Source organism: Cuculus canorus, chromosome 31 (assembly GCF_017976375.1).
Source record: "Cuculus canorus isolate bCucCan1 chromosome 31, bCucCan1.pri, whole genome shotgun sequence".
Taxonomy (NCBI): Eukaryota; Metazoa; Chordata; class Aves; order Cuculiformes; family Cuculidae; genus Cuculus; species Cuculus canorus.
The window spans coordinates 453,827-479,579 of NC_071431.1; the positions used below are offsets into that span (position 1 = coordinate 453,827).

The following is a 25,753-nucleotide window of genomic DNA, read 5'->3' on the forward strand; positions in this document are numbered from 1 at the left end:
GGAGATGGGGATCAGAGGATGGAGATGGGGATCAGGAGGTGGAGATGGGGATCAGGAGATGGAGATGGGGATCAGGGGGTGGAGATGGGGATCAGGAGATGGAGATGGGGATCAGAGGGTGGAGATGGGGATCAGGAGATGGAGATGGGGATCAGAGGGTGGAGATGGGGATCAGGAGGTGGAGATGGGGATCAGGAGATGGAGATGGGGATCAGAGGGTGGAGATGGGGATCAGAGGGTGGAGATGGGGATCAGGGGGTGGAGATGGGGATCAGAGGGTGGAGATGGGGATCAGGGGGTGGAGATGGGGATCAGAGGGTGGAGATGGGGATCAGGAGATGGAGATGGGGATCAGGGGGTGGAGATGGGGATCAGGAGATGGAGATGGGGATCAGAGGGTGGAGATGGGGATCAGGAGATGGAGATGGGGATCAGAGGGTGGAGATGGGGATCAGGGGGTGGAGATGGGGATCAGAGGGTGGAGATGGGGATCAGGAGATGGAGATGGGGATCAGGGGGTGGAGATGGGGATCAGGAGATGGAGATGGGGATCAGGAGGTGGAGATGGGGATCAGGAGGTGGAGATGGGGATCAGAGGGTGGAGATGGGGATCAGGAGGTGGAGATGGGGATCAGGAGATGGAGATGGGGATCAGGAGGTGGAGATGGGGATCAGGGGGTGGAGATGGGGATCAGAGGGTGGAGATGGGGATCAGGAGGTGGAGATGGGGATCAGGGGGTGGAGATGGGGATCAGAGGGTGGAGATGGGGATCAGGAGATGGAGATGGGGATCAGGGGGTGGAGATGGGGATCAGGGGGTGGAGATGGGGATCAGAAGGTGGAGATGGGGATCAGGAGGTGGAGATGGGGATCAGGGGGTGGAGATGGGGATCAGAAGGTGGAGATGGGGATCAGGAGGTGGAGATGGGGATCAGAGGGTGGAGATGGGGATCAGGAGGTGGAGATGGGGATCAGGGGGTGGAGATGGGGATCAGAGGGTGGAGATGGGGATCAGAGGGTGGAGATGGGGGTCAGAAGGTGGAGATGGGGATCAGGAGGTGGAGATGGGGATCAGGGGGTGGAGATGGGGATCAGAGGGTGGAGATGGGGATCAGGGGGTGGAGATGGGGATCAGGAGATGGAGATGGGGATCAGGAGGTGGAGATGGGGATCAGGGGGTGGAGATGGGGATCAGGAGGTGGAGATGGGGATCAGGAGGTGGAGATGGGGATCAGAGGGTGGAGATGGGGATCAGGAGGTGGAGATGGGGATCAGAAGGTGGAGATGGGGATCAGGAGATGGAGATGGGGATCAGGGGGTGGAGATGGGGATCAGGAGATGGAGATGGAGATCAGAGGATGGAGATGGGGATCAGGAGGTGGAGATGGGGATCAGGGGGTGGAGATGGGGATCAGGGGGTGGAGATGGGGATCAGGAGATGGAGATGGGGATCAGGGGGTGGAGATGGGGATCAGGAGATGGAGATGGGGATCAGGGGGTGGAGATGGGGATCAGGAGATGGAGATGGAGATCAGGGGGTGGAGATGGGGATCAGGAGGTGGAGATGGGGATCAGGGGGTGGAGATGGGGATCAGAGGGTGGAGATGGGGATCAGAAGGTGGAGATGGGGATCAGGAGGTGGAGATGGGGATCAGGAGATGGAGATGGGGATCAGGGGGTGGAGATGGGGATCAGGAGATGGAGATGGGGATCAGGGGGTGGAGATGGGGATCAGGAGATGGAGATGGAGATCAGAGGGTGGAGATGGGGATCAGAGGGTGGAGATGGGGATCAGGAGATGGAGATGGGGATCAGGGGGTGGAGATGGGGATCAGGAGATGGAGATGGGGATCAGAGGGTGGAGATGGGGATCAGGGGGTGGAGATGGGGATCAGGGGGTGGAGATGGGGATCAGGGGGGTGGAGATGGGGATCAGGGGGTGGAGATGGGGATCAGGAGATGGAGATGGGGATCAGGGGGTGGAGATGGGGATCAGGGGGTGGAGATGGGGATCAGAGGGTGGAGATGGGGATCAGAGGGTGGAGATGGGGATCAGGGGGTGGAGATGGGGATCAGGGGGTGGAGATGGAGATCAGAGGGTGGAGATGGGGATCAGGAGGTGGAGATGGGGATCAGAGGGTGGAGATGGGGATCAGGAGGTGGAGATGGGGATCAGGGGGTGGAGATGGGGATCAGGGGGTGGAGATGGAGATCAGAGGGTGGAGATGGGGATCAGGAGGTGGAGATGGGGATCAGGAGGTGGAGATGGGGATCAGAGGGTGGAGATGGGGATCAGGGGGTGGAGATGGGGATCAGAGGGTGGAGATGGGGATCAGGGGGTGGAGATGGGGATCAGAGGGTGGAGATGGGGATCAGGAGGTGGAGATGGGGATCAGGAGGTGGAGATGGGGATCAGAGGGTGGAGATGGGGATCAGAGGGTGGAGATGGGGATCAGGAGGTGGAGATGGGGATCAGAGGGTGGAGATGGGGATCAGAGGGTGGAGATGGGGATCAGGAGATGGAGATGGGGATCAGAGGGTGGAGCTGGGGATCAGGGGGTGGAGATGGGGATCAGGAGGTGGAGATGGGGATCAGAGGGTGGAGATGGGGATCAGGGGTGGAGATGGGGATCAGAGGGTGGAGATGGGGATCAGGAGGTGGAGATGGGGATCAGAGGGTGGAGATGGGGATCAGAGGGTGGAGATGGGGATCAGGAGGTGGAGATGGGGATCAGAGGGTGGAGATGGGGATCAGGAGGTGGAGATGGGGATCAGAGGGTGGAGATGGGGATCAGGAGGTGGAGATGGGGATCAGAGGGTGGAGATGGGGATCAGGAGGTGGAGATGGGGATCAGAGGGTGGAGATGGGGATCAGGAGGTGGAGATGGGGATCAGAGGGTGGAGATGGGGATCAGGGGGTGGAGATGGGGATCAGAGGGTGGAGATGGGGATCAGAGGGTGGAGATGGGGATCAGGAGGTGGAGATGGGGATCAGAGGGTGGAGATGGGGATCAGGAGGTGGAGATGGGGATCAGGAGATGGAGATGGGGATCAGGAGGTGGAGATGGGGATCAGAGGGTGGAGATGGGGATCAGAAGGTGGAGATGGGGATCAGAGGGTGGAGATGGGGATCAGGAGGTGGAGATGGGGATCAGAGGGTGGAGATGGGGATCAGGGGGTGGAGATGGGGATCAGGAGGTGGAGATGGGGATCAGAGGGTGGAGATGGGGATCAGGAGGGTGGAGATGGGGATCAGAGGGTGGAGATGGGGATCAGGGGGTGGAGATGGGGATCAGAGGGTGGAGATGGGGATCAGGAGATGGAGATGGGGATCAGAGGGTGGAGATGGGGATCAGGAGGTGGAGATGGGGATCAGAGGGTGGAGATGGGGATCAGGAGGTGGAGATGGGGATCAGAGGGTGGAGATGGGGATCAGGGGGTGGAGATGGGGATCAGGAGGTGGAGATGGGGATCAGAGGGTGGAGATGGGGATCAGGAGGTGGAGATGGGGATCAGAGGGTGGAGATGGGGATCAGAGGGTGGAGATGGGGATCAGAGGGTGGAGATGGGGATCAGGAGGTGGAGATGGGGATCAGAGGGTGGAGATGGGGATCAGAGGGTGGAGATGGGGATCAGAGGGTGGAGATGGGGATCAGAGGGTGGAGATGGGGATCAGGAGATGGAGATGGGGATCAGGGGGTGGAGATGGGGATCAGGGGGTGGAGATGGGGATCAGAGGGTGGAGATGGGGATCAGAGGGTGGAGATGGGGATCAGGGGGTGGAGATGGGGATCAGGAGGTGGAGATGGGGATCAGAGGGTGGAGATGGGGATCAGAGGGTGGAGATGGGGATCAGGAGGTGGAGATGGGGATCAGGAGGTGGAGATGGGGATCAGAGGGTGGAGATGGGGATCAGGGGGTGGAGATGGGGATCAGGGGGTGGAGATGGGGATCAGAGGGTGGAGATGGGGATCAGAGGGTGGAGATGGGGATAAGAGGATGGAGATGGGGATCAGGGGGTGGAGATGGGGATCAGAGGGTGGAGATGGGGATCAGGAGGTGGAGATGGGGATCAGAGGATGGAGATGGGGATCAGGAGGTGGAGATGGGGATCAGGAGGTGGAGATGGGGATCAGAGGGTGGAGATGGGGATCAGGAGATGGAGATGGGGATCAGGGGGTGGAGATGGGGATCAGGAGATGGAGATGGGGATCAGAGGGTGGAGATGGGGATCAGGAGATGGAGATGGGGATCAGAGGGTGGAGATGGGGATCAGGAGATGGAGATGGGGATCAGAGGGTGGAGATGGGGATCAGGGGGTGGAGATGGGGATCAGGAGATGGAGATGGGGATCAGAGGGTGGAGATGGGGATCAGGAGATGGAGATGGGGATCAGAGGGTGGAGATGGGGATCAGAGGGTGGAGATGGGGATCAGGAGGTGGAGATGGGGATCAGGGGGTGGAGATGGGGATCAGGGGGTGGAGATGGGGATCAGAGGGTGGAGATGGGGATCAGGGGATGGAGATGGGGATCAGAGGGTGGAGATGGGGATCAGGGGGTGGAGATGGGGATCAGAGGGTGGAGATGGGGATCAGGAGGTGGAGATGGGGATCAGGGGGTGGAGATGGGGATCAGGAGATGGAGATGGGGATCAGAGGGTGGAGATGGGGATCAGGGGGTGGAGATGGGGATCAGAGGGTGGAGATGGGGATCAGGAGATGGAGATGGAGATGGAGATGGTGACGATGGTTCCGGTGCCGCCGCGGGAATCAATAACACCGGAGCCAAATTATTCCTCCAACACTTTTTTCCTCTCAGCGTCGCCGTCGCCACGGCCGCGCCGGGACCCCCTCCGGTGACCACGAGGGCGTCACCGCGGTGACCTCACGGCCATAGAGACACTCCATCGCCGAACCCGGCAGCGCTTCGGACCTTCTCCGTCCCACATTGACCAATGAACCGCCATCATTGACCCCATGAACCGCCATCGTTGACCCCATGAACCGCCATCGTTGACCCAATGAACCGCCATCGTTGACCCAATGAACCGCCATCATTGACCCCATGAACCGCCATCGTTGACCCCATGAACCGCCATCGTTGACCCAATGAACCGCCATCGTTGACCCAATGAACCGCCATCGTTGACCCCATGAACCGCCATCATTGACCCCATGAACCGCCATCATTGACCCCATGAACCGCCATCATTGACCCAATGAACCGCCATCGTTGACCCCATGAACCGCCATCATTGACCCCATGAACCGCCATCATTGACCCAATGAACCGCCATCATTGACCCCATGAACCGCCATCATTGACCCCATGAACCGCCATCGTTGACCCCATGAACCGCTGTGGTTGACCAAAAGAACCACCATTGTTACTCCAACAAACCGCCATCGTTGACCCAATGAACCGCCATCGTTGACCCAATGAACCGCCATCATTGACCCAATGAACCGCCATCGTTGACCCCATGAACCGCCATCGTTGACCCCATGAACTGCCATCGTTGACCCCATGAACCGCCATCGTTGTCCCAATGAACCGCCATCATTGACCCCATGAACCGCCATCATTGTCCCAACAAACCACCATTGTTGACCCCATGAACCGCCATTGTTGACCCAATGAACCGCCATCATTGACCCCATGAACCGCCATCGTTGACCCAATGAACCGCCATCGTTGAACCAAAGTACTGCCATCGTTAACCCAATGAACCGCCATCATTGTCCCAATGAACCGCCATCATTGACCCAATGAACCGCCATCACTGTCCCAATGAACCGCCATCATTGTCCCTATGAACCGCCATTGTTGACCCAATGAACCGCCATCATTGACCCAATGAACCGCCATCGTTGTCCCAAAGAACCGCCATCATTGACCCCATGAACCGCCATCATTGACCCAATGAACCGCCATCATTGACCCAATGAACCGCCATCGTTGTCCCAAAGAACCGCCATCGTTGACCCAATGAACCGCCATCATTGACCCCATGAACCGCCATCATTGACCCCATGAACCGCCATCGTTGACCCCATGAACCGCTGTGGTTGACCAAAAGAACCACCATTGTTACTCCAACAAACCGCCATCGTTGACCCAATGAACCGCCATCGTTGACCCAATGAACCGCCATCATTGACCCAATGAACCGCCATCGTTGACCCCATGAACCGCCATCGTTGACCCCATGAACCGCCATCGTTGACCCCATGAACTGCCATCGTTGACCCAATGAACCGCCATCATTGACCCAATGAACCGCCATCGTTGACCCCATGAACCGCCATCGTTGACCCCATGAACCGCCATCGTTGTCCCAATGAACCGCCATCATTGTCCCAACAAACCACCATTGTTGACCCCATGAACCGCCATTGTTGACCCAATGAACCGCCATCATTGACCCCATGAACCGCCATCGTTGACCCAATGAACCGCCATCGTTGAACCAAAGTACTGCCATCGTTAACCCAATGAACCGCCATCATTGTCCCAATGAACCGCCATCATTGACCCAATGAACCGCCATCATTGTCCCAATGAACCGCCATCATTGTCCCTATGAACCGCCATTGTTGACCCAATGAACCGCCATCATTGACCCAATGAACCGCCATCGTTGTCCCAAAGAACCGCCATCATTGACCCCATGAACCGCCATCATTGACCCAATGAACCGCCATCATTGACCCAATGAACCGCCATCGTTGTCCCAAAGAACCGCCATCGTTGACCCAATGAACCGCCATCATTGACCCCATGAACCGCCATCGTTGACCCCATGAACCGCCATCATTGACCCCATGAACCGCTGTGGTTGACCCAAAGAACCGCCATCACTGACCCCATGAACCGCCATCATTGACCCAATGAACCGCCATCATTGACCCCATGAACCGCCATCATTGACCCAATGAACCGCCATCATTGACCCAACAAACCGCCATTGCTGACCCCATGAACCGCCATCGTTGACCCAATGAACCGCCATCGTTGAACCAAAGTACTGCCATCGTTAACCCAATGAACCGCCATCGTTGACCCAATGAACCGCCATCATTGTCCCAATGAACCGCCATCATTGACCCAATGAACCGCCATCATTGTCCCAATGAACCGCCATCATTGTCCCTATGAACCGCCATTGTTGACCCAATGAACCGCCATCGTTGTCCCAATGAACCGTCATTGTTGACCCCATGAACCGCCATTGTTGACCCAACAAACCGCCATTGTTGACCCCATGAACCGCCATTGTTGACCCAACAAACCGCCATTGTTGACCCCCTGAACCGCCATTGTTGCCCCAACACCGCTATCGCCCCACCTCTCCGCCCCCCCCGAGAGCTCCTCCGGTCCCCCCCCGCCGCGTCCCCGCTGCCGCCTGGTGGCGCTCCTCCTCCCGGCGCCCCTCCCGCCTACCGCGGGGCGTCGGGACAGGGCCAGAGCGGCAGCATGGCGGCGGCGGCGGCGGCGCTCTGCCCGGCGTGCGTCCGCTGGTGCCGTTTGTGGTGGGAGCTGCGGCTGAAGCTTTTGCCGCAGTCGGCGCAGGCGTAGGGCTTCTCGCCGGTGTGGATCCGGCGGTGTTGGGTCAGCGTCGATTTGTCGGTGAAGCTTTTGCCGCAGTCGGCGCAGCCGTAGGGTTTCTCGCCGGTGTGGATGCGTTGGTGGCGGATGAGGTTGGAGCTGACGTTGAAGCGTTTGCCGCAGTGCGCGCAGGCGTAGGGCTTCTCGCCGGTGTGGATCCGCATGTGCTTCACCAGATCGGAGTTTTGGCTGAAGCTCTGCCAGCACTCGGCGCACGTGTTGGGAATGGTCACCGACGGCGCTTTCTCGCCGCTCCGCCCGCGCCGGCGCCGCCCCACGGAAGCGCCGGGGAGACCTTTGGGGCGGCGGAAGCTCTTCCCGCAGTCGACGCAGGTGTAGGGTTTGGGTGGCGTCGCGGCGGCGTTACCGTCGGCGGCGCCGACCTCTTTGCCGCAGTCCCGGCACGGGTGGGAGCGCCGGTGGTGCCGCAGCAAATGGGCGCTGAGGCCGAAGCTTTTGCCGCAATCCGAGCAGGAGAAGGGTTTTCCGGCGCCGTGGCTGCGCCGGTGCACCGCCAGCGCCGCGCTCTCGGCGAAGCTCTTCCCGCACTCCACGCAGATGTTGGGGTGTTCTCCGCCCGGAGAGCGCTGACGAACCACCACCGTCTCCTTCCGTTTGCGTCCCCCGCGGGCGCCCGGCGGGGGTCCCGGCGGCGTCGGAGGGCCCTCGGCGCGGCTCCGGGAGGTGCGTCCGGGCTCGGCTTGGGCGGCTCCTCGGCAGCGCCGCGGCGCCATGGAGGCCTCTCCGGAGCCGTCGGAGACGCCGCGTGGTCCCACCTGAGCGGCGATGGCAGAGGCGGAGTCGCAGCGGCGACTGCGGCCGTGGGGGGGACAAAGGGTGAAGTTCTTGGTGAGATCCTCCATCCCATCCTCCTCTCCGTCCCCATCCCATCTTCATCCCCATCCTCATCTTCATCCCCATCTCCTCATCCTCCTCTTGATCCCATCCCAATCCCATCCTTATCTTCATCCCCATTCCTTCCTCCTCTCGGTCCCATCTCATCCCCATCCTCATCTTGGTCATATCCCATCCTTATCTTCATCCTCATCCTCCTCTCGGTCCCATCCCAATCCCATCCCATCTTCATCCCCATCCTCATCTTGGTCATATCCCATCTTCATCCCCATCTCCTCATCCTCCTCTCGGTCTCATCCCAATCCCAATCCCATCCTTATCTTCATCCCAATCCCCATCCTCCTCTCGGTCCCCTCCCGTCTTCATCCCCATCCTCATCCCCATCCTCCTCTTGGTCATATCCCATCCTCATCCTCATCTTGATCCCAATCCCAATCCCATCCTTATCTTCTTCCCCATCCCATCCTCCTCTCGGTCCCTTCCCCGTCCCATCTTCATCCCCATCCTCATCTTCATGTTGGTCCCATCCCATCTGCATCCCCATCTCCTCATCCTCCTCTTGATCCCATCCCAATCCCAATCCCATCCTTATCTTCACCCCCACCCCATCCTCCTCTCGGCCCCATCCCCATCCTACTCCATCTCCATCCTCACCTTCATCCCCATCCCCTCCTCATCCTCCTCTTGGTCCCATCCCCACTCCATCCTCATCCTCATCTTTGTCCCCATCCCAATCCCCATCCTCACCTTTCTCCCCATCCCATCTTCATCTCCATCCTCATCTTCATCTTCGTCCCACCCCACTCCATCCTCATCCTCATCTTCTTCCCCATCCCATCCTCCTCTCGGTCCCCTCCCCGTCCCATCTTCATCCCCATCCTCACCTTCATGTTGGTCCCATCCCACCCTCATCTTCATCCCCATCCCCTCCTCATCCTCCTCTTGGTCCCATCCTCATCCCCACCATCTCCATCCCATCCTCATCCTCATCTCATCCTCATTTTCATCCTCGACTCCTCCTCATCCCCATCCCCATCCCCATCTCCATCCCCATCCCCATCCCATCCCCATCCCCATCCCCATCCCATCCCCATCCCCATCCCCATCCCCATCCCCATCCCCATCCCCATCCCATCCCATCCCATCCCCATCCCATCCCATCCCCATCCCATCCCCATCCCCATCCCCATCCCCATCCCCATCCCATCCCCATCCCCATCCCCATCCCCATCCCATCCCATCCCCATCCCCATCCCATCCCCATCCCCATCCCCATCCCATCCCCATCCCCATCCCCATCCCCATCCCCATCCCATCCCCATCCCCATCCCCATCCCCATCCCATCCCATCCCCATCCCCATCCCATCCCCATCCCATCCCCATCCCCATCCCCATCCCCATCCCATCCCCATCCCCATCCCCATCCCCATCCCCATCCCCATCCCCATCCCCATCCCCATCCCATCCCCATCCCCATCCCCATCCCATCCCCATCCCATCCCATCCCCATCTCCATCCCCATCCCCATCCCCATCCCATCCCCATCCCCATCCCCATCCCCATCCCCATCCCCATCCCCATCCCATCCCCATCCCCATCCCATCCCCATCCCCATCCCATCCCCATCCCCATCCCCATCCCCATCCCCATCCCCATCCCCATCCCATCCCATCCCCATCCCCATCCCATCCCCATCCCCATCCCCATCCCCATCCCCATCCCCATCCCCATCCCCATCCCCATCCCCATCCCATCCCATCCCATCCCCATCCCCATCCCCATCCCCATCCCCATCCCCATCCCCATCCCATCCCCATCCCCATCCCCATCCCCATCCCATCCCCATCCCCATCCCCATCCCCATCCCCATCCCATCCCCATCCCATCCCCATCCCCATCCCCATCCCCATCCCATCCCCATCCCCATCCCCATCCCCATCCCCATCCCATCCCCATCCCCATCCCCATCCCCATCCCATCCCCATCCCCATCCCCATCCCCATCCCATCCCCATCCCCATCCCCATCCCATCCCCATCCCCATCCCCATCCCCATCCCCATCCCCATCCTCATCCTCATCCCCATCCCCATCCCCATCCCCATCCCCATCCCCATCCCATCCCCATCCCCATCCCCATCCCATCCCCATCCCCATCCCATCCCATCCCATCCCCATCCCCATCCCCATCCCATCCCCATCCCCATCCCCATCCCCATCCCCATCCCCATCCCATCCCCATCCCCATCCCCATCCCCATCCCCATCCCCATCCCCATCTCCATCCCCATCCCCATCCCCATCCCCATCCCCATCCCATCCCCATCCCCATCCCCATCCCCATCCCCATCCCCATCCCCATCCACATCCCCATCCCCATCCCATCCCCATCCCCATCCCCATCCCCATCCCCATCCCCATCCCCATCCCCATCCCATCCCCATCCCCATCCCCATCCCCATCCCCATCCCCATCCCCATCCCATCCCCATCCCCATCCCCATCCCCATCCCCATCCCCATCCTCATCTTCATCCCCATCCCCATCCCCATCCCCATCCCATCCCCATCCCCATCCCCATCCCCATCCCCATCCCCATCCCCATCCCCATCCCCATCCCATCCCCATCCCCATCCCCATCCCCATCCCCATCCCCATCCCCATCCCCATCCCCATCCCATCCCCATCCCCATCCCCATCCCCATCCCCATCCCCATCCCCATCCCATCCCCATCCCCATCCCCATCCCCATCCCCATCCCCATCCCCATCCCCATCCCCATCCCATCCCCATCCCCATCCCCATCCCATCCCCATCCCCATCCCATCCTCATCCCATCCCCATCCCATCCCCATCCCCATCCCATCCCCATCCCCATCCCATCCCATCCCCATCCCATCCCATCCCCATCCCCATCCCCATCCCCATCCCCATCCCCATCCCCATCCCCATCCCCATCCCATCCCATCCCATCCCCATCCCATCCCCATCCCCATCCCCATCCCATCCCCATCCCCATCCCCATCCCCATCCCATCCCCATCCCCATCCCCATCCCATCCCCATCCCCATCCCCATCCCCATCCCATCCCCATCCCCATCCCCATCCCATCCCCATCCCCATCCCCATCCCCATCCCCATCCCCATTCCCATCCCCATCCCATCCCCATCCCCATCCCCATCCCCATCCCCATCCCATCCCCATCCCCATCCCCATCCCATCCCCATCCCCATCCCCATCCCCATCCCCATCCCATCCCCATCCCCATCCCCATCCCCATCCCCATCCCCATCCCCATCCCATCCCCATCCCATCCCCATCCCCATCCCATCCCCATCCCCATCCCCATCCCATCCCCATCCCCATCCCCATCCCCATCCCCATCCCATCCCCATCCCATCCCCATCCCCATCCCATCCCCATCCCCATCCCCATCCCCATCCCCATCCCATCCCCATCCCATCCCCATCCCCATCCCCATCCCCATCCCCATCCCATCCCCATCCCCATCCCCATCCCCATCCCCATCCCCATCCCCATCCCATCCCCATCCCCATCCCCATCCCATCCCATCCCCATCCCATCCCCATCCCCATCCCCATCCCATCCCCATCCCCATCCCATCCCCATCCCCATCCCCATCCCCATCCCCATCCCCATCCCATCCCCATCCCCTCCTCCTCTCTCTCTCACCGCACTCCTCCCGTTTTTCCCCCCCTCCTCTCCCGTTCCCCCCCCGTTCCCCCCCCCCCCCCCCCGTTACCGGTCTCTCTCTCTCTCTCGTTTCCCGTTTCCCGTTGTTTCCCGTTGTTTGTCTCTCGTTTCCCGTTTCGTTTCCCGTTTCCCCTCCGGACAATGGCGGCGGCGGCGGCGCTGACCCGGGAAGTTCAACCCCCGCCCCGGGGGGGGCTCCGCACAGCCCGGATGGGGTCAGAGACCCCCGAATGGCGCTCAGAGACCCCCGAAAGGGCCTCCGGGACCCCCGAAAGGGGCTCAGAGACCCCCGAAAGGGCCTCAGGGACCCCCGAAAGGGGCTCAGAGACCCCCGAATGGGGCTCAGGGACCCCCGGATGGGATCAGAGACCCCCGAATGGCGCTCAGGGACCCCCGAAAGGGCCTCAGGGACCCCCGAAAGGGGCTCCGCACCGCCCGGATGGGGTCAGAGACCCCCGAATGGCGCTCAGAGACCCCCGAAAGGGCCTCCGGGACCCCCGAAAAGGCCTCAGGGACCCCCGAAAGGGGCTCCGCACCGCCCGGATGGGATCAGGGACCCCCGAATGGCGCTCAGGGACCCCCGAAAGGGCCTCCGGGACCCCCTAATGGGGCTCAGGGACCCCCGAAAGGGCCTCAGGGACCCCCGAAAGGGGCTCCGCACCGCCCGGATGGGGTCAGAGACCCCCGAATGGCGCTCAGAGACCCCCGAAAGGGCCTCCGGGACCCCCTAATGGGGCTCAGGGACCCCCGAAAGGGCCTGAGGGACCCCCGGATGGGATCAGAGACCCCCGAATGGGCCTCCGGGACCCCCGAAAGGGATCAGAGGGACCCCGAAAGGGCCTCAGGGACCCCCGAAAGGGGCTCCGCACCGCCCGGATGGGATCAGAGACCCCTGAAAGGGCCTCAGGGACCCCCGAAAGGGATCAGAGGGACCCCGAAAGGGATCAGAGACCCCCGAAAGGGTCTCCGCTCCGCCCGGATGGGGCTCAGGGACCCCCAAAAGGGGCTCTGAGACCCCCAAATGGACCTCAGGACCCCCAAAAGGGGCTCCGGGACCCCCAGATGGGGCTCAGAGACCCCCTGAAATGAGCTCTGAACCCCCTGAAAGGGGCTCCGGGACCCCCGGATGGACCTCAGGACCCCCGAAAGGGATCAGAGACCCCCGAATGGGATCAGAGGGACCCTGAAAGAGATCAGAGACCCCCAAAAGGGGCTCAAAGACCCCCGGATGGGGCTCAGAGACCCCCGAATGGACCTCAGGACCCCTGAAAGGGGCTCTGCACCGCCTGGATGGGATCAGAGGGACCCCCGAAAGGGGCTCAGAGACCCCCGGATGGATCAGGGACCCCCAAATGGGCCCTGAACCCCCTCAATGGAGCTCTGAACCCTCTGAATGGGGCTCAGGGACCCCCGAATGGGGGTCTGAACCCCCTGAGGGACTCCGCACCGCCCCGATGGGGATCGGAGACCCCCAAATGGGGCTCAGAACCCTCTGAATGGAGCTCAGAGACCCCTGAATGGGACTCTGAACCCCCTCAATGGAGCTCTGAACCCTCTGAATAGGGCTCAGGGACCCCCGAATGGGGCTCTGAACCCCCTGAGGGACTCCGCACCGCCCGGATGGGGCTCTGAACGCCCTGAATGGAGCTCTGAACCCCCTGAATGGGCCTCAGAGACCCCTGAATGGAGCTCAGAGACCCCCGAATGGGGCTGAGAACCCCCAGAATGGAGCTCAGAGACCCCTGAATGGGGCTCAGAACCCCCTGAATGGGGCTCAGAGACCCCCAAAAGGGGCTCAGAACCCCCTGAGGGACTCCGCACCGTCTGGATGGGGCTCACAGACCCCCAAAAGAGGCTCAGAACCCCCCGAATGGGGCTCAGAGACCCTCAAATGAAACTGAGAACCCCCAAATGGAGCTCAGAGACCCCCGAATGGAGCTCTGAACCCTCTGAATGGAGCTCAGAACCCTCTGAAGCACCCCTTGATCCCATGGGTCCCCCCCAGGACCCCACCGAGACTCTGGTCCCCCCCAGGGACCCCCAGAAGCCAAAGAACCCCCCCGGAGCACCCCAAGACCCTCAAGCCCCCCCCCCCGGGGCACCCCAAGGGCACACAGGGACCCCCCCAGACCCCCATGTACCCCCTGAGGACCCCCCCAGGGACCCCCCCAGAACCCAAAGAACCTCCCCAGGGACCCCCCCCCCAGGGCACATCTGTCCACAAAGCTCCAACGCGTGGCCACGAAACTCCACATCTGGGCCCTCAACCCCAACATCTGCGCATTAAACTCCCGCGTGTGGCCACAAACCCCCCACAGGTGGCCACAAACCCCCCACAGGTGGCCACAAAAATCCACATCTGGACACTAAACCCCAACGTGTGGCCACAAAACCCCAATGTTTGGCCACAAAACACTAATGTTTGGCCACAAAACTCCAACGTGTGGCCACAAAACTCCAACGTGTGGCCACAAAACCCCAATGTGTGGCCACCAAACCCCACGTGTGGCCACAAAACCCAACGTTTGGCCACAAAACCCAATGTTTGGCCACAAAACCCCAACGTGTGGCCACAAAACCCCAATGTGTGGCCACAAAACCCAACATGTGGCCACAAAACCCCAACATGTGGCCACAAAACCCTAATGTGTGGCCATCAAATCCCAACGTGTGGCCTCCAAACCCAACATGTGGCCACAAAACCCAACGTGTGGCCACAAAACCCCAATGTTTGGCCACAAAACCCCAACCTTTGGCCATCAAATCCCAACGTGTGGCCACAAAACCCCAATGTTTGGCCACAAAACCCCAACCTTTGGCCTCCAAACCCAACGTGTGGCCACAAAACCCCAACGTGCGGCCTCCAAACCCCCAAGAGACCCCTGGAAGGTGGAGCCAGGAAACAACAACTCTTTACTGGGACAGGCGGGATGGAAGGGTTGACTCCGGATTGACTCCGGGTGGACTCCGGGTGGACTCCGGGTGGACTCCTTGTTGGAGCTGCTCCGTGGTGGAGATCCTCCGTGGTCACCCAAGGAGGAGAAAGCCCCGCGGCGAGGTCCCCGCCTTGGGATTGTCCCCTTTTCCCTCCCCACGGAGCATCAGGAGAAGGTTCTGCCGTGGATACGGTGCCGAAAGGAGCTCAGGTGTCCTCTTCCCAAAGCTCCACCAGGACACGGAGAAGGAGAAGGTCTCCTCAAGTCCACCCCAATGAGCTCCAGAAGGGTCTTGGCTTCCCGATCCAGACGCATCTAAGAAGCTTTGGAGTCCCCTCCGGCTCCATCGAGCTCAACTCCATGGAAGGAGAAACCCGGATGAGGAACCTCTTCACCTCAGGTGGATCCATCGGTGCCAAATGGAACCTCTTCACCTCAGGTGGATCCATCGGTGCCAAATGGAACCTCTTCACCTCAGGTGGATCCATCGGTGCCGGATGGAACATCTTCACCTCAGGTGGATCCATCGGTGCCAAATGGAACCTCTTCACCTCAGGTGGATCCATCGGTGCCGGATGGAACATCTTCACCTCAGGTGGATCCATCGGTGCCGGATGGAACATCTTCACCTCAGGTGGATCCGTCGGTGCCAAATGGAACCTCTTCACCTCAGGTGGATCCATCGGTGCCGGATGGAACCTCTTCACCTCAGGTGGATCCATCGGTGCCGGATGGAACCTCTTCACCTCAGGTGGATCCGTCGGTGCCAAATGGAACCTCTTCACCTCAGGTGGATCCATCGGTGCCGGATGGAACCTCTTCACCTCAGGTGGATCCATCGGTGCCGGATGGAACATCTTCACCTCAGGTGGATCCATCGGTGCCAAATGGAACCTCTTCACCTCAGGTGGATCCATCGGTGCCAAATGGAACCTCTTCACCTCAGGTGGATCCATCGGTGCCAAATGGAACATCTTCACCTCAGGTGGATCCATCGGTGCCAAATGGAACCTCTTCACCTCAGGTGGATCCATCGGTGCCGGATGGAACCTCTTCACCTCAGGTGGATCCATCGGTGCCAAATGGAACCTCTTCACCTCAGGTGGATCCATCGGTGCCGGATGGAACCTCTTCACCTCAGGTGGATCCATCGGTGCCGGATGGAACCTCTTCACCTCAGGTGGATCCGTTGGTGCCAAATGGAACATCTTCACCTCAGGTGGATCCGTTGGTGCCGGATGGAACCTCTTCTTCTCAGATGGATCCATCGGTGCCGGATGGAACCTCTTCATCCCAGGTGGATCCGTTGGTGCCGGATGGAACCTCTTCATCCCAGGTGGATCCGTTGGTGCCGGATGGAGCCTCTTCATCCCAGGTGGATCCGTTGGTGCCGGATGGAGCCTCTTCATCCCAGGTGGATCCGTTGGTGCCGGAGCAGAGCCGAGCTGACCACGAAGCTCTTCCCGCAGTCTCCGCACTGGAAGGGCTTCTCTCCGCTGTGAGTGCGGAGGTGGGTGAGGAGCGTTGAGCTCTGCTTGAAGCTCTTCCCGCACTCTCCGCACCGGAAGGGGCTTTCGCCGCTGTGGACGCGTCGGTGTCGGCTCAGAGCCGAACTCTCCAAGAAGCTCTTCCCGCAGCCGTCGCACTGGAAGGGTTTCTCTCCCGTGTGGATCCGTCGGTGCTTGAGGAAGGCGGAGCTGTAGCTGAAGCTCTTCCCGCAGTCCCCGCACTCGTAGGGGCGTTCGCCCAAGTGGATGCGGCGGTGGCTGTTGAGGTTGGAGCTCCGGTTGAAGCTTTTGCCGCACTGCGGACACGCGTAGGGGCGTTCGCCGGTGTGGATGCGTTGGTGGACCACCAGGTCGGAGCTCCAGCTGAAGCTCTTCCCGCACTTGGAGCAGCCGTAGGGCCGTTGGCCGCCGTGGAGCCGTTGGTGTTTGGCCAAATCGGAGCTTTGGCCGAAGCTCTTCCCGCAGTCGCCGCACTTGTGGGGCCGATCCCCGCGGTGGAGGCGTTGGTGGGCGTTGCGGTTGGAGCTGCGCGTGAAGCTCTTCCCGCAGTCCAGGCACTTGTAGGGCTTCTCCCCCGTGTGGAGCCGTTGGTGGACGAGAAGCTCCGAGCGCCGGGAGAAGGTCTTCTCGCACTGCCGGCAGGATTTGGCCGCGGCGCAACGGCGACGACCTCCTCGGCCGCGGGGGCGCAACGGCAGAGGCTCCTCCGCGGAGCTCCGGGGCTTCCAGGGGCTCTGGCACGTGTCTCCAAGGAGGGAGGGCTCGGGAAGACCTTCCTCGGCGCCCTGGGACAGGAGGACATCCCGTTGGGCCAACTCGGAGCCATCGGGCTCAGGAGGATCCGCCTCTTCGTTCTCGCTTCCCGTTCCATCGTCTGCCGCGAGTGGAGAGAGAGACAGCGGTGATTCCCAACCCCGGAGACCCCACCAGGTTGGGATCCTCCATGGGGACGAGAAAAGCTCATCCCGACTCCAACCTTGGAGACCACCAGGTTGGGATCCTCCATGGGGACGAGAAAAGCTCATCCTGACTCCAACCCCGGAGACCCACCAGGTTGGGATCCTCCATGGAGAGCAAAGAAAAGCTCATCCCAACTCCAACCTTGGAGACCCACCAGGTTGGGACCCTCCATGGGGACAAGAAAAGCTCATCCCGACTCCAACCCCGGAGACCCACCAGGTTGGGATCCTCCATGGGGACGAGAAAAGCTCATCCCAACTCCAACCTTGGAGACCCACCAGGTTGGGATCCTCCATGGGGACGAGAAAAGCTCATCCCAACTCCAACCCTGGAGACCCACCAGGTTGGGATCCTCCATGGAGAGCAAAGAAAAGCTCATCCCGACTCCAACCCCGGAGACCCACCAGGTTGGGATCCTCCATGGGGACGAGAAAAGCTCATCCCGACTCCAACCCTGGAGACCCACCAGGTTGGGATCCTCCATAGGGACAACAAAAGCTCATCCCGACTCCAACCTTGGAGACCCACCAGGTTGGGATCCTCCATGGAGAGCAAAGAAAAGCTCATCCCAACTCCAACCCCGGAGACCCACCAGGTTGGGATCCTCCATGGGGACGAGAAAAGCTCATCCCGACTCCAACCTTGGAGACCCACCAGGTTGGGATCCTCCATGGAGAGCAAAGAAAAGCTCATCCCAACTCCAACCCCGGAGACCCACCAGGTTGGGATCCTCCATGGGGACGAGAAAAGCTCATCCCGACTCCAACCTTGGAGACCCACCAGGTTGGGATCCTCCATGGAGAGCAAAGAAAAGCTCATCCCAACTCCAACCCCGGAGACCCACCAGGTTGGGATCCTCCATGGGGACGAGAAAAGCTCATCCCGACTCCAACCCTGGAGACCCACCAGGTTGGGATCCTCCATGGGGACGAGAAAAGCTCATCCCGACTCCAACCCTGGAGACCCACCAGGTTGGGATGCCCCGAGACGGAGCTGTTGGCCTCTCGTTCCTCACCAGGTGCCACCTCACCTGTTGGAGCCACCCGAAGGATCTCCCATTCCTTGGAGTCATTGGGATCCGGGACCCCCAACTCTTCCTCCAGTTCCAACCGGGAGATGACGTTGGGTTTGGGAACCGGGAAATCTGCTCCGGGAAGAGGAGGAGAGAAGGTGTTGGGTTTGTTACGGACACGCGGACTTCTCGAAGGAAAGGTGGTCCCAGCAACAAAGGGACATCTCCAGGCGGGAGGTGACCTCGGCTCCGGAGAGCCGTGGAATGGGTTGGTTGGAAGGATCTCAACGACCATCCGTGACAGGAGGTGGAACCTCATGGTCTCTGAGGTCCCTCCCAACCCCAACCCAACCCTTCGATGACCTCCGAGGACTCACCCAGTAGGATCAGGGACTCGTAGCTCTCCTGCATGGTGGTGACCTCCAGATGCCGACGCCGCTCCGAAGCTCCGCAGCACCTGCGAGAGGCAAAGGGGGTTCAGAGGTCCTCGTGGTCTCCACCGATTTGGAGCTGGAAGGGTTCTTAGGGAGCTCCGGGGGGAGCTGCTGGTGGGTTGTCCCACTCCAACCTCATCCCCACCGGCTTGGGAGCTGCTCCATGGGGACCTGTGGTACCTGCAGGCATGGGGGTGCTCCAGGAGGTCAGGGGTGGTCCAGGAGGTCAGGGATGGTCCAGGGGGTCAGGGGTGGTCCAGGGGGTCAGGGATGGTCCAGGAGATCAGGGGTGGTCCAGGGGGTCAGGGGTGGTCCAGGAGATCAGGGGTGGTCCAGGAGGTCAGGGGTGGTCCAGGAGATCAGGGGTGGTCCAGGGGGTCAGGGGTGGTCCAGGAGATCAGGGATGGTCCAAGGGGGTCAGGGATGCTCCAAGGAGGTCAGGGATGCTCCAGGAGGTCAGGGGTGGTCCAGGGGGTCAGGGACGATCCAGGAGGTCAGGGGTGGTCCAAGACATCAGGAATGGTCCAGGATGTCAGGGATGCTCCGGATCTGGAGATGCTCCGGATCCAGGGCTGCTCCAACTCGATCCAGAGCCGCTCCGGGTGCAGAGCCGCTCGAGGTCCTCCCCGGGGCCGTTCGGGGCCGTTCGGGGCCGCTCCGCCCCCGCTGACACGGGAAGTTCCTCCTCCGCCGGAGCGGCGCCGCCCCCGAAAACCCTCGGCCCCGCCCACCGCCGCCATCCCCATCCCCATCCCCATCCCCATCCCCATCCCCACATCCCCATCCCCATCCCCATCCCCATCCCCATCCCATCCTCATCCCCATCCCCATCCTCATCCCCATCCCCACATCCCCATCCCCATCCCCACATCCCCATCCCCATCCCCACATCCCCATCCCCATCCCCATCCCCATCCCATCCCCATCCCCATCCCATCCCCATCCCCATCCCCACATCCCCATCCCCATCCCCATCCCCATCCCCATCCCCATCCCCATCCCATCCCCATCCCCATCCCCATCCCCATCCCCATCCCCATCCCCATCCCCACATCCCCATCCCCATCCCCACATCCCCATCCCCATCCCCATCCCCATCCCCATCCCCATCCCCATCCCCATCCCCATCCCCACATCCCCATCCCATCCCCATCCCATCCCATCCCCATCCCATCCCCATCCCCATCCCCATCCCCATCCCCATCCCATCCCCATCCCATCCCCATCCCCATCCCCATCCCCATCCCCATCCCATCCCATCCCATCCCCATCCCCATCCCCATCCCATCCCCATCCCCATCCCCATCCCCATCCCCATCCCCATCCCCATCCCCATCCCCATCCCATCCCCATCCCCATCCCCATCCCATCCCATCCCCATCCCCATCCCCATCCCCATCCCCATCCCCATCCCCATCCCCATCCCCATCCCCATCCCCATCCCATCCCCATCCCCATCCCCATCCCATCCCCATCCCCATCCCATCCCATCCCCATCCCCATCCCATCCCATCCCCATCCCCATCCCCATCCCCATCCCATCCCCATCCCCATCCCCATCCCATCCCCATCCCCATCCCATCCCATCCCCATCCCATCCCATCCCATCCCCATCCCCATCCCCATCCCATCCCCATCCCCATCCCCATCCCCATCCCCATCCCCATCCCCATCCCCATCCCCATCCCCATCCCCATCCCCACATCCCCATCCCCATCCCCATCCCCATCCCCATCCCCATCCCCATCCCCATCCCCATCCCCATCCCCATCCCATCCCCATCCCCATCCCCATCCCCATCCCCATCCCCATCCCATCCTCCTCCTCCTCCTCCCCCCCCCCCATCCCTGTCCTTCCTCCTCCTCTTCAGCCTCATCCGTGTCCTCCAGCCCATTCCCCTCCGTCCCCCACCCCCCGGACCCCCCCGGACCCTTCTGGAACCCTCACAAGCACTTCAGAGACCCCCCAGGAGCCCTCGATGACCCCCAGAACCCTCCAGGGACCCCCAGAACCCCTTTAGGGACCCCCAGAACCCTCCAGGGACCCTCGGGACCCCTCTAAGGACCCCCCGGGCCCCTTCAGGGACCCCTTTAGGGACCCCCCAAACCCTTTTGGAGGCCCATAGAGACCTCCACGACCCCTCTAATGACCCCCAGAACTCCTTTAGAGACCCCCAGAACCCCTTTAGGGACCCCTCAGGACCATCAGGACCCCTCTAATGACCCCCAGAACCTCTTTAGGGACCCCCAGAACCCCTTTAGGGACCCCTCAGGACCATTCCAGGACCATCAGGGCCTGGAGGACCCCAATGTCCCCTCCCTGAACCCATGAGGACCTGAGGTCACCCCAGAGATGGAGGATGAGGACAGAGATGATGCTGCTTCTGCCTTTAATGGGGACACGGGATGGGGACATCGGGACAGGATGGGGACATCAGGAGAGGATGGGGACATCGGGAGAGGATGGGGACATCAGGAGAGGACGTCCCTCAGCACTGGAGCTCCGGTTCCTCTGAGCGTCCTCAACCTGGAGAAGGGACAAAGTGAGGGAAGGGTTGGACACCAGGTCCCCCGGGACCCCAACGTCCCTCGTCACCCCCATCGTCCCCAGCGGTCACCGTACCGTGGCTCTCGCTGCCCTCAAAGCTGGAGTCGTGGGACGCTTCTTCACTCCACATCTCGGTGGAGCTCCTCGGCCACTCCTGGGGCAGAGGACATCCCTGGGGACGCATCCCCTGTCCCAGGAGACCTTGGGGTGGTCTTTGGGGACGTGTCCCACCTCCACCAGGACGTGGTTCTGGTTCTTCAGGACGTGTCCCATTTCCACCAGGACGTGGTTCTGGTTCTTCAGGAAGTGGTTCTGGTTCTTCAGGACGTGTCCCATTTCCACCAGGACGTGGTTCTGGTTCTTCAGGACGTGGTTCTGGTTCTTCAGGATGTGTCCCATCTCCACCAGGACGTGGTTCTGGTTCTTCAGGACGTGGTTCTGGTTCTTCAGGATGTGTCCCATTTCCACCAGGACGTGGTTCTGGTTCTTCAGGATGTGTCCCATTTCCACCAGGACGTGGTTCTGGTTCTTCAGGACGTGGTTCTGGTTCTTCAGGACGTGGTTCTGGTTCTTCAGGACGTGTCCCATCTCCACCAGGACGTGGTTCTGGTCCTTGTGGACGTGGTTCGGGTTCTTCAGGACGTGTCCCACCTCCACCAGGACGTGTCCCCGGTCCTTGGAGATGTCCCTCAGGTCCTTGGAGCCACGTCCCCAACGCCTGGAGCCACGTCCCTACAGCTTGGGGCCAAGACCCTGGTCCTTGGGGACATGTCCCAACCCCTTGAGCTGTCCCTGATCCTTGGGAACATGTCCCCGGTCCTTGGGGATGTCCTTGGAGCCACGTCCCCAACGCCTGGAGCCACGTCCCTACACCTTGGGGCCAAGACCCTGGTCCTTGGGGACGCTCGAGTGGACTTTGGGGACGTTGGAATGGACCTTGGGGTGGACTTTGGAGACCTTGGGGACGTTGGAATGGACTTCGGGGACGTTGGAATGGACTTTGGGGACGTTGCAGTGGACCTTGGGGACATTGGAATGGACTTTGGGGACATAGAGGTGGTCCTTGGGGACGTTGGGGTGGTCCTTGGGGAGGTCCGTTGGGTTGTTGGGGTGACACCTCCAGGCCAGGAGGTGACCCTGGTGTCCCCAGGGGGTCCCGGGGATGGAGGAAGCGTCCCCACGGCCGCTCGGGGACGGCGCCTGTGGGGAGGGGACACGGGCGGCCGTGGGGACGGGGACAGAGCCCCCCGTGTCCCCTTTGCTCCCCACCTTCCTCCATTCCCTTCAGTGCCCCAAATGTCCTCCGAGCCCTCAGTGTCCCCCATTGTCCCCCATTGTCCCCCACTGTCCCCCATTGTCCCCCGCTGTCCCCTCACCCCCATTGTCCCCCACTGTCCCCCATTGTCCCCCATTGTCCCCCGCTGTCCCCTCACCCCCATTGTCCCCCATTGTCCCCCATTGTCCCCCATTGTCCCCCGCTGTCCCCTCACCCCATTGTCCCCATTGTCCCCCATTGTCCCCCATTGTCCCCCGCTGTCCCCTCACCCCCAGTGTCCCCCACTGTCCCCCATTGTCCCCCGCTGTCCCCTCACCCCCAGTGTCCCCCATTGTCCCCCATTGTCCCCCGCTGTCCCCTCACCCCCAGTGTCCCCCATTGTCCCCCATTGTCCCCCGCTGTCCCCTCACCCCCATTGTCCCCCACTGTCCCCCATTGTCCCCCGCTGTCCCCTCACCCCCAGTGTCCCCCATTGTCCCCCATTGTCCCCCATTGTCCCCCGCTGTCCCCTCACCCCCATTGTCCCCCACTGTCCCCCATTGTCCCCCGCTGTCCCCTCACCCCCAGTGTCCCCCATTGTCCCCCATTGTCCCCCATTGTCCCCCGCTGTCCCCTCACCCCCAGTGTCCCCCATTGTCCCCCATTGTCCCCCATTGTCCCCCGCTGTCCCCTCACCCCCATTGTCCCCCACTGTCCCCCATTGTCCCCCATTGTCCCCCGCTGTCCCCTCACCCCCAGTGTCCCCCATTGTCCCCCACTGTCCCCCATTGTCCCCCATTGTCCCCCGCTGTCCCCTCACCCCCAGTGTCCCCCACTGTCCCCCATTGTCCCCCACTGTCCCCTCACCCCATTGTCCCCATTGTCCCCCATTGTCCCCCGCTGTCCCCTCACCCCCAGTGTCCCCCACTGTCCCCCATTGTCCCCCGCTGTCCCCTCACCCCCAGTGTCCCCCACTGTCCCCCATTGTCCCCCGCTGTCCCCTCACCCCCAGTGTCCCCCACTGTCCCCCATTGTCCCCCGCTGTCCCCTCACCCCCAGTGTCCCCCACTGTCCCCCATTGTCCCCCGCTGTCCCCTCACCCCCCAGCAGCAGCAGCGTTGTCCCCAGGGCCACCGCCAGTGTGGTGGTCACCCCCATGGCGCTGTCACCCCCTCTCCCCGCGGTGTCCCCTCTTATAGGCACAGGGACGTCCCCTGGGAGGGGACCCGGCGGAGGCTGTGCCTCAGGGAGGGGACAACGCTGTCCCCACCCCCCCCGGACCGGGGGCACCAGCGGGTCCCCAAAACCCTCCTCGTGTCCCCCAATGTCCTCCAAGTCCCCAAAGCCCCCGTGTCCCCAAACTCTCTGTGATGTCCCCAAGGTCCCCAAACCTTCCTGAACTCTCCGGTGTCCCCAAATCCGCTCAGATGTCCCCAAACCCTTCCAAGTGTCCCCAACTCTTCCTCCACTCCCCGACGTCCCCAACCCCTTCCAGGTGTCCCCAACCCCTCCCAGGTGTCCCCAACCCCTCCCAGGTGTCCCCAACCCCCCCGTCTCCGGTCCCCGCCCCCCCGTGGTGGCACCTTGGGGACAATGCCCCTTTCTCTTGGGGACAGGTCTGGGCTCGTTGGCGTTCGCCAACCGTGACGTCCGCGTCCCCCCCGCGCCCCGAGAGGCCAAAGCGCCCGGGAGGGGGTTGGGGGGGTTTATTGTTCTTGGGGTGGCGGTTGGGGACACCCATTGTCCCCCCAGAGGCTCATGGGAAGGATTCGGCCATCGGCACCGAGAGAGCGGTTGAGCCCATCAGGAAGACTTTGACGGAGTGAACGGCCTGAAAAGGGGGGGTCAGGGGGGACCCCGGGGGGTCCAGGACACCCCCAAAGGGGCCCAGGAACCCCCAAAGGGACCCAGGAACCCCCAAAGGGACTGAGGAGCCCCCCAGGAACCCCCAAAGGGGCTCAGGACCCCCGCAGGAGCCCCCAACGGGACTCAGGAACCCCCCAGGAACCCCCAAAGGGACTCAGGACCCCCTCAGGAACCCCCAAATGGGCTCAGGAGCCCCCCAGGAACCCCCAGAGGGACACAGGAACCCCCAAAGGGCCTCAGAAACACCCCAGGAACCCCCAAAGGGACTCAGGAACCCCCAGAGGGACCCAGAAACCCCCAGGAACCCCCAAAGGCACCCAGGAACCCCCAAAGGGAGTCAGGACCCCCTCAGGAACCCCCAAAAGGACTCAGGAACCCCCAAAGGGACCCCCTAAGGGGCTCAGGACCCCCCAGGAACCCCCAAAGGGACTCAGGACCCCCCCAGGAACCCCCAAAGGGGCTCAGGACCCCCTCAGGAACCCCCAAAGAGACTCAGGAACCCCCCAGGAACCCCCAAAGGGACTCAGGAACCCCTCAGGAACCCCCAAAGGGGCTCAGGACCCCATCAGGAACCCCCAAAGAGACTCAGGAACCCCCAAAGGGGCTTAGGACCCACCCAGGAACCACCAAAAGGACTGAGGAGCCTCCCAGGAACCCCCAGAGGGACCCAGGAGCCCCCCAGGAACCCCCCAGGAACCCCCAAAAGGGCTCAGGACCCCCCCAGGAACCCCCAAATGGACTCAGGAACCCCCCAGGAACCCCCAAAAGGACCCAGAACCCCCCCAGGAACCACCAAAGGGGCTCAGGACCTCCTCAGGAATCCCCAAAGGGACTCAGAAACCGCCCAGAAATCCCCCGAGGGGACTCACGACACCCCCATGCGATCCAGGAGCCCCCCAGGACCATCCCCATCCCCATCCCCATCCCCATCCCCATCCCCATCCCCATCCCCATCCCCATCCCCATCCCCATCCTCCTCCTCCTCCTCCCCCCCCCATCCCTGTCCTTCCTCCTCCTCTTCAGCCTCATCCGTGTCCTCCAGCCCATTCCCCTCCGTCC

General features: G+C 62.0%; 2 protein-coding genes across 2 annotated transcripts; both read right to left on the minus strand.

Moving 5' to 3' along the window:
• Window positions 1-7,374: 7,374 nt before the first annotated feature.
• LOC128849641 (zinc finger protein OZF-like) lies at window positions 7,375-19,206 on the minus strand. Its single transcript, XM_054052117.1, has 6 exons — window positions 19,172-19,206; window positions 18,970-19,049; window positions 18,611-18,724; window positions 16,522-17,497; window positions 8,015-8,098; window positions 7,375-7,861 (listed from the first exon to the last, which is right to left on the minus strand). Exons 1-6 carry the CDS (start codon window positions 19,189-19,191, stop codon window positions 7,441-7,443), a joined length of 1,695 nt encoding a protein of 564 aa, XP_053908092.1. The 5' UTR covers window positions 19,192-19,206; the 3' UTR covers window positions 7,375-7,440.
• LOC128849633 (putative protein FAM47C) lies at window positions 15,053-16,509 on the minus strand. Its single transcript, XM_054052084.1, has 2 exons — window positions 16,249-16,509; window positions 15,053-16,092 (listed from the first exon to the last, which is right to left on the minus strand). Exons 1-2 carry the CDS (start codon window positions 16,480-16,482, stop codon window positions 15,373-15,375), a joined length of 954 nt encoding a protein of 317 aa, XP_053908059.1. The 5' UTR covers window positions 16,483-16,509; the 3' UTR covers window positions 15,053-15,372.
• Window positions 19,207-25,753: the final 6,547 nt, after the last annotated feature.

Bases quoted from the DNA above. Each gene is read 5' to 3' on its own strand.
- LOC128849641 (XM_054052117.1), bottom strand. From the start codon at position 19,191: ATGGAGCAGCTCCCAAGCCG. The intron at 18,725-18,969 runs GTGAGTCCTCGG...TTCCCGGAGCAG, and splicing joins CGAGTCCCTGATCCTACTGG to ATTTCCCGGTTCCCAAACCC. The intron at 7,862-8,014 runs GTGCCGGGACTG...GCGCGGGCGGAG, and splicing joins CACCACCGGCGCTCCCACCC to CGGCGAGAAAGCGCCGTCGG.
- LOC128849633 (XM_054052084.1), bottom strand. From the start codon at position 16,482: ATGAAGAGGCTCCATCCGGCACCAACGGATCCACCTGGGATGAAGAGG. The intron at 16,093-16,248 runs GTGAAGAGGTTC...GATCCACCTGAG, and splicing joins CACCGATGGATCCACCTGAG to GTGAAGATGTTCCATTTGGC.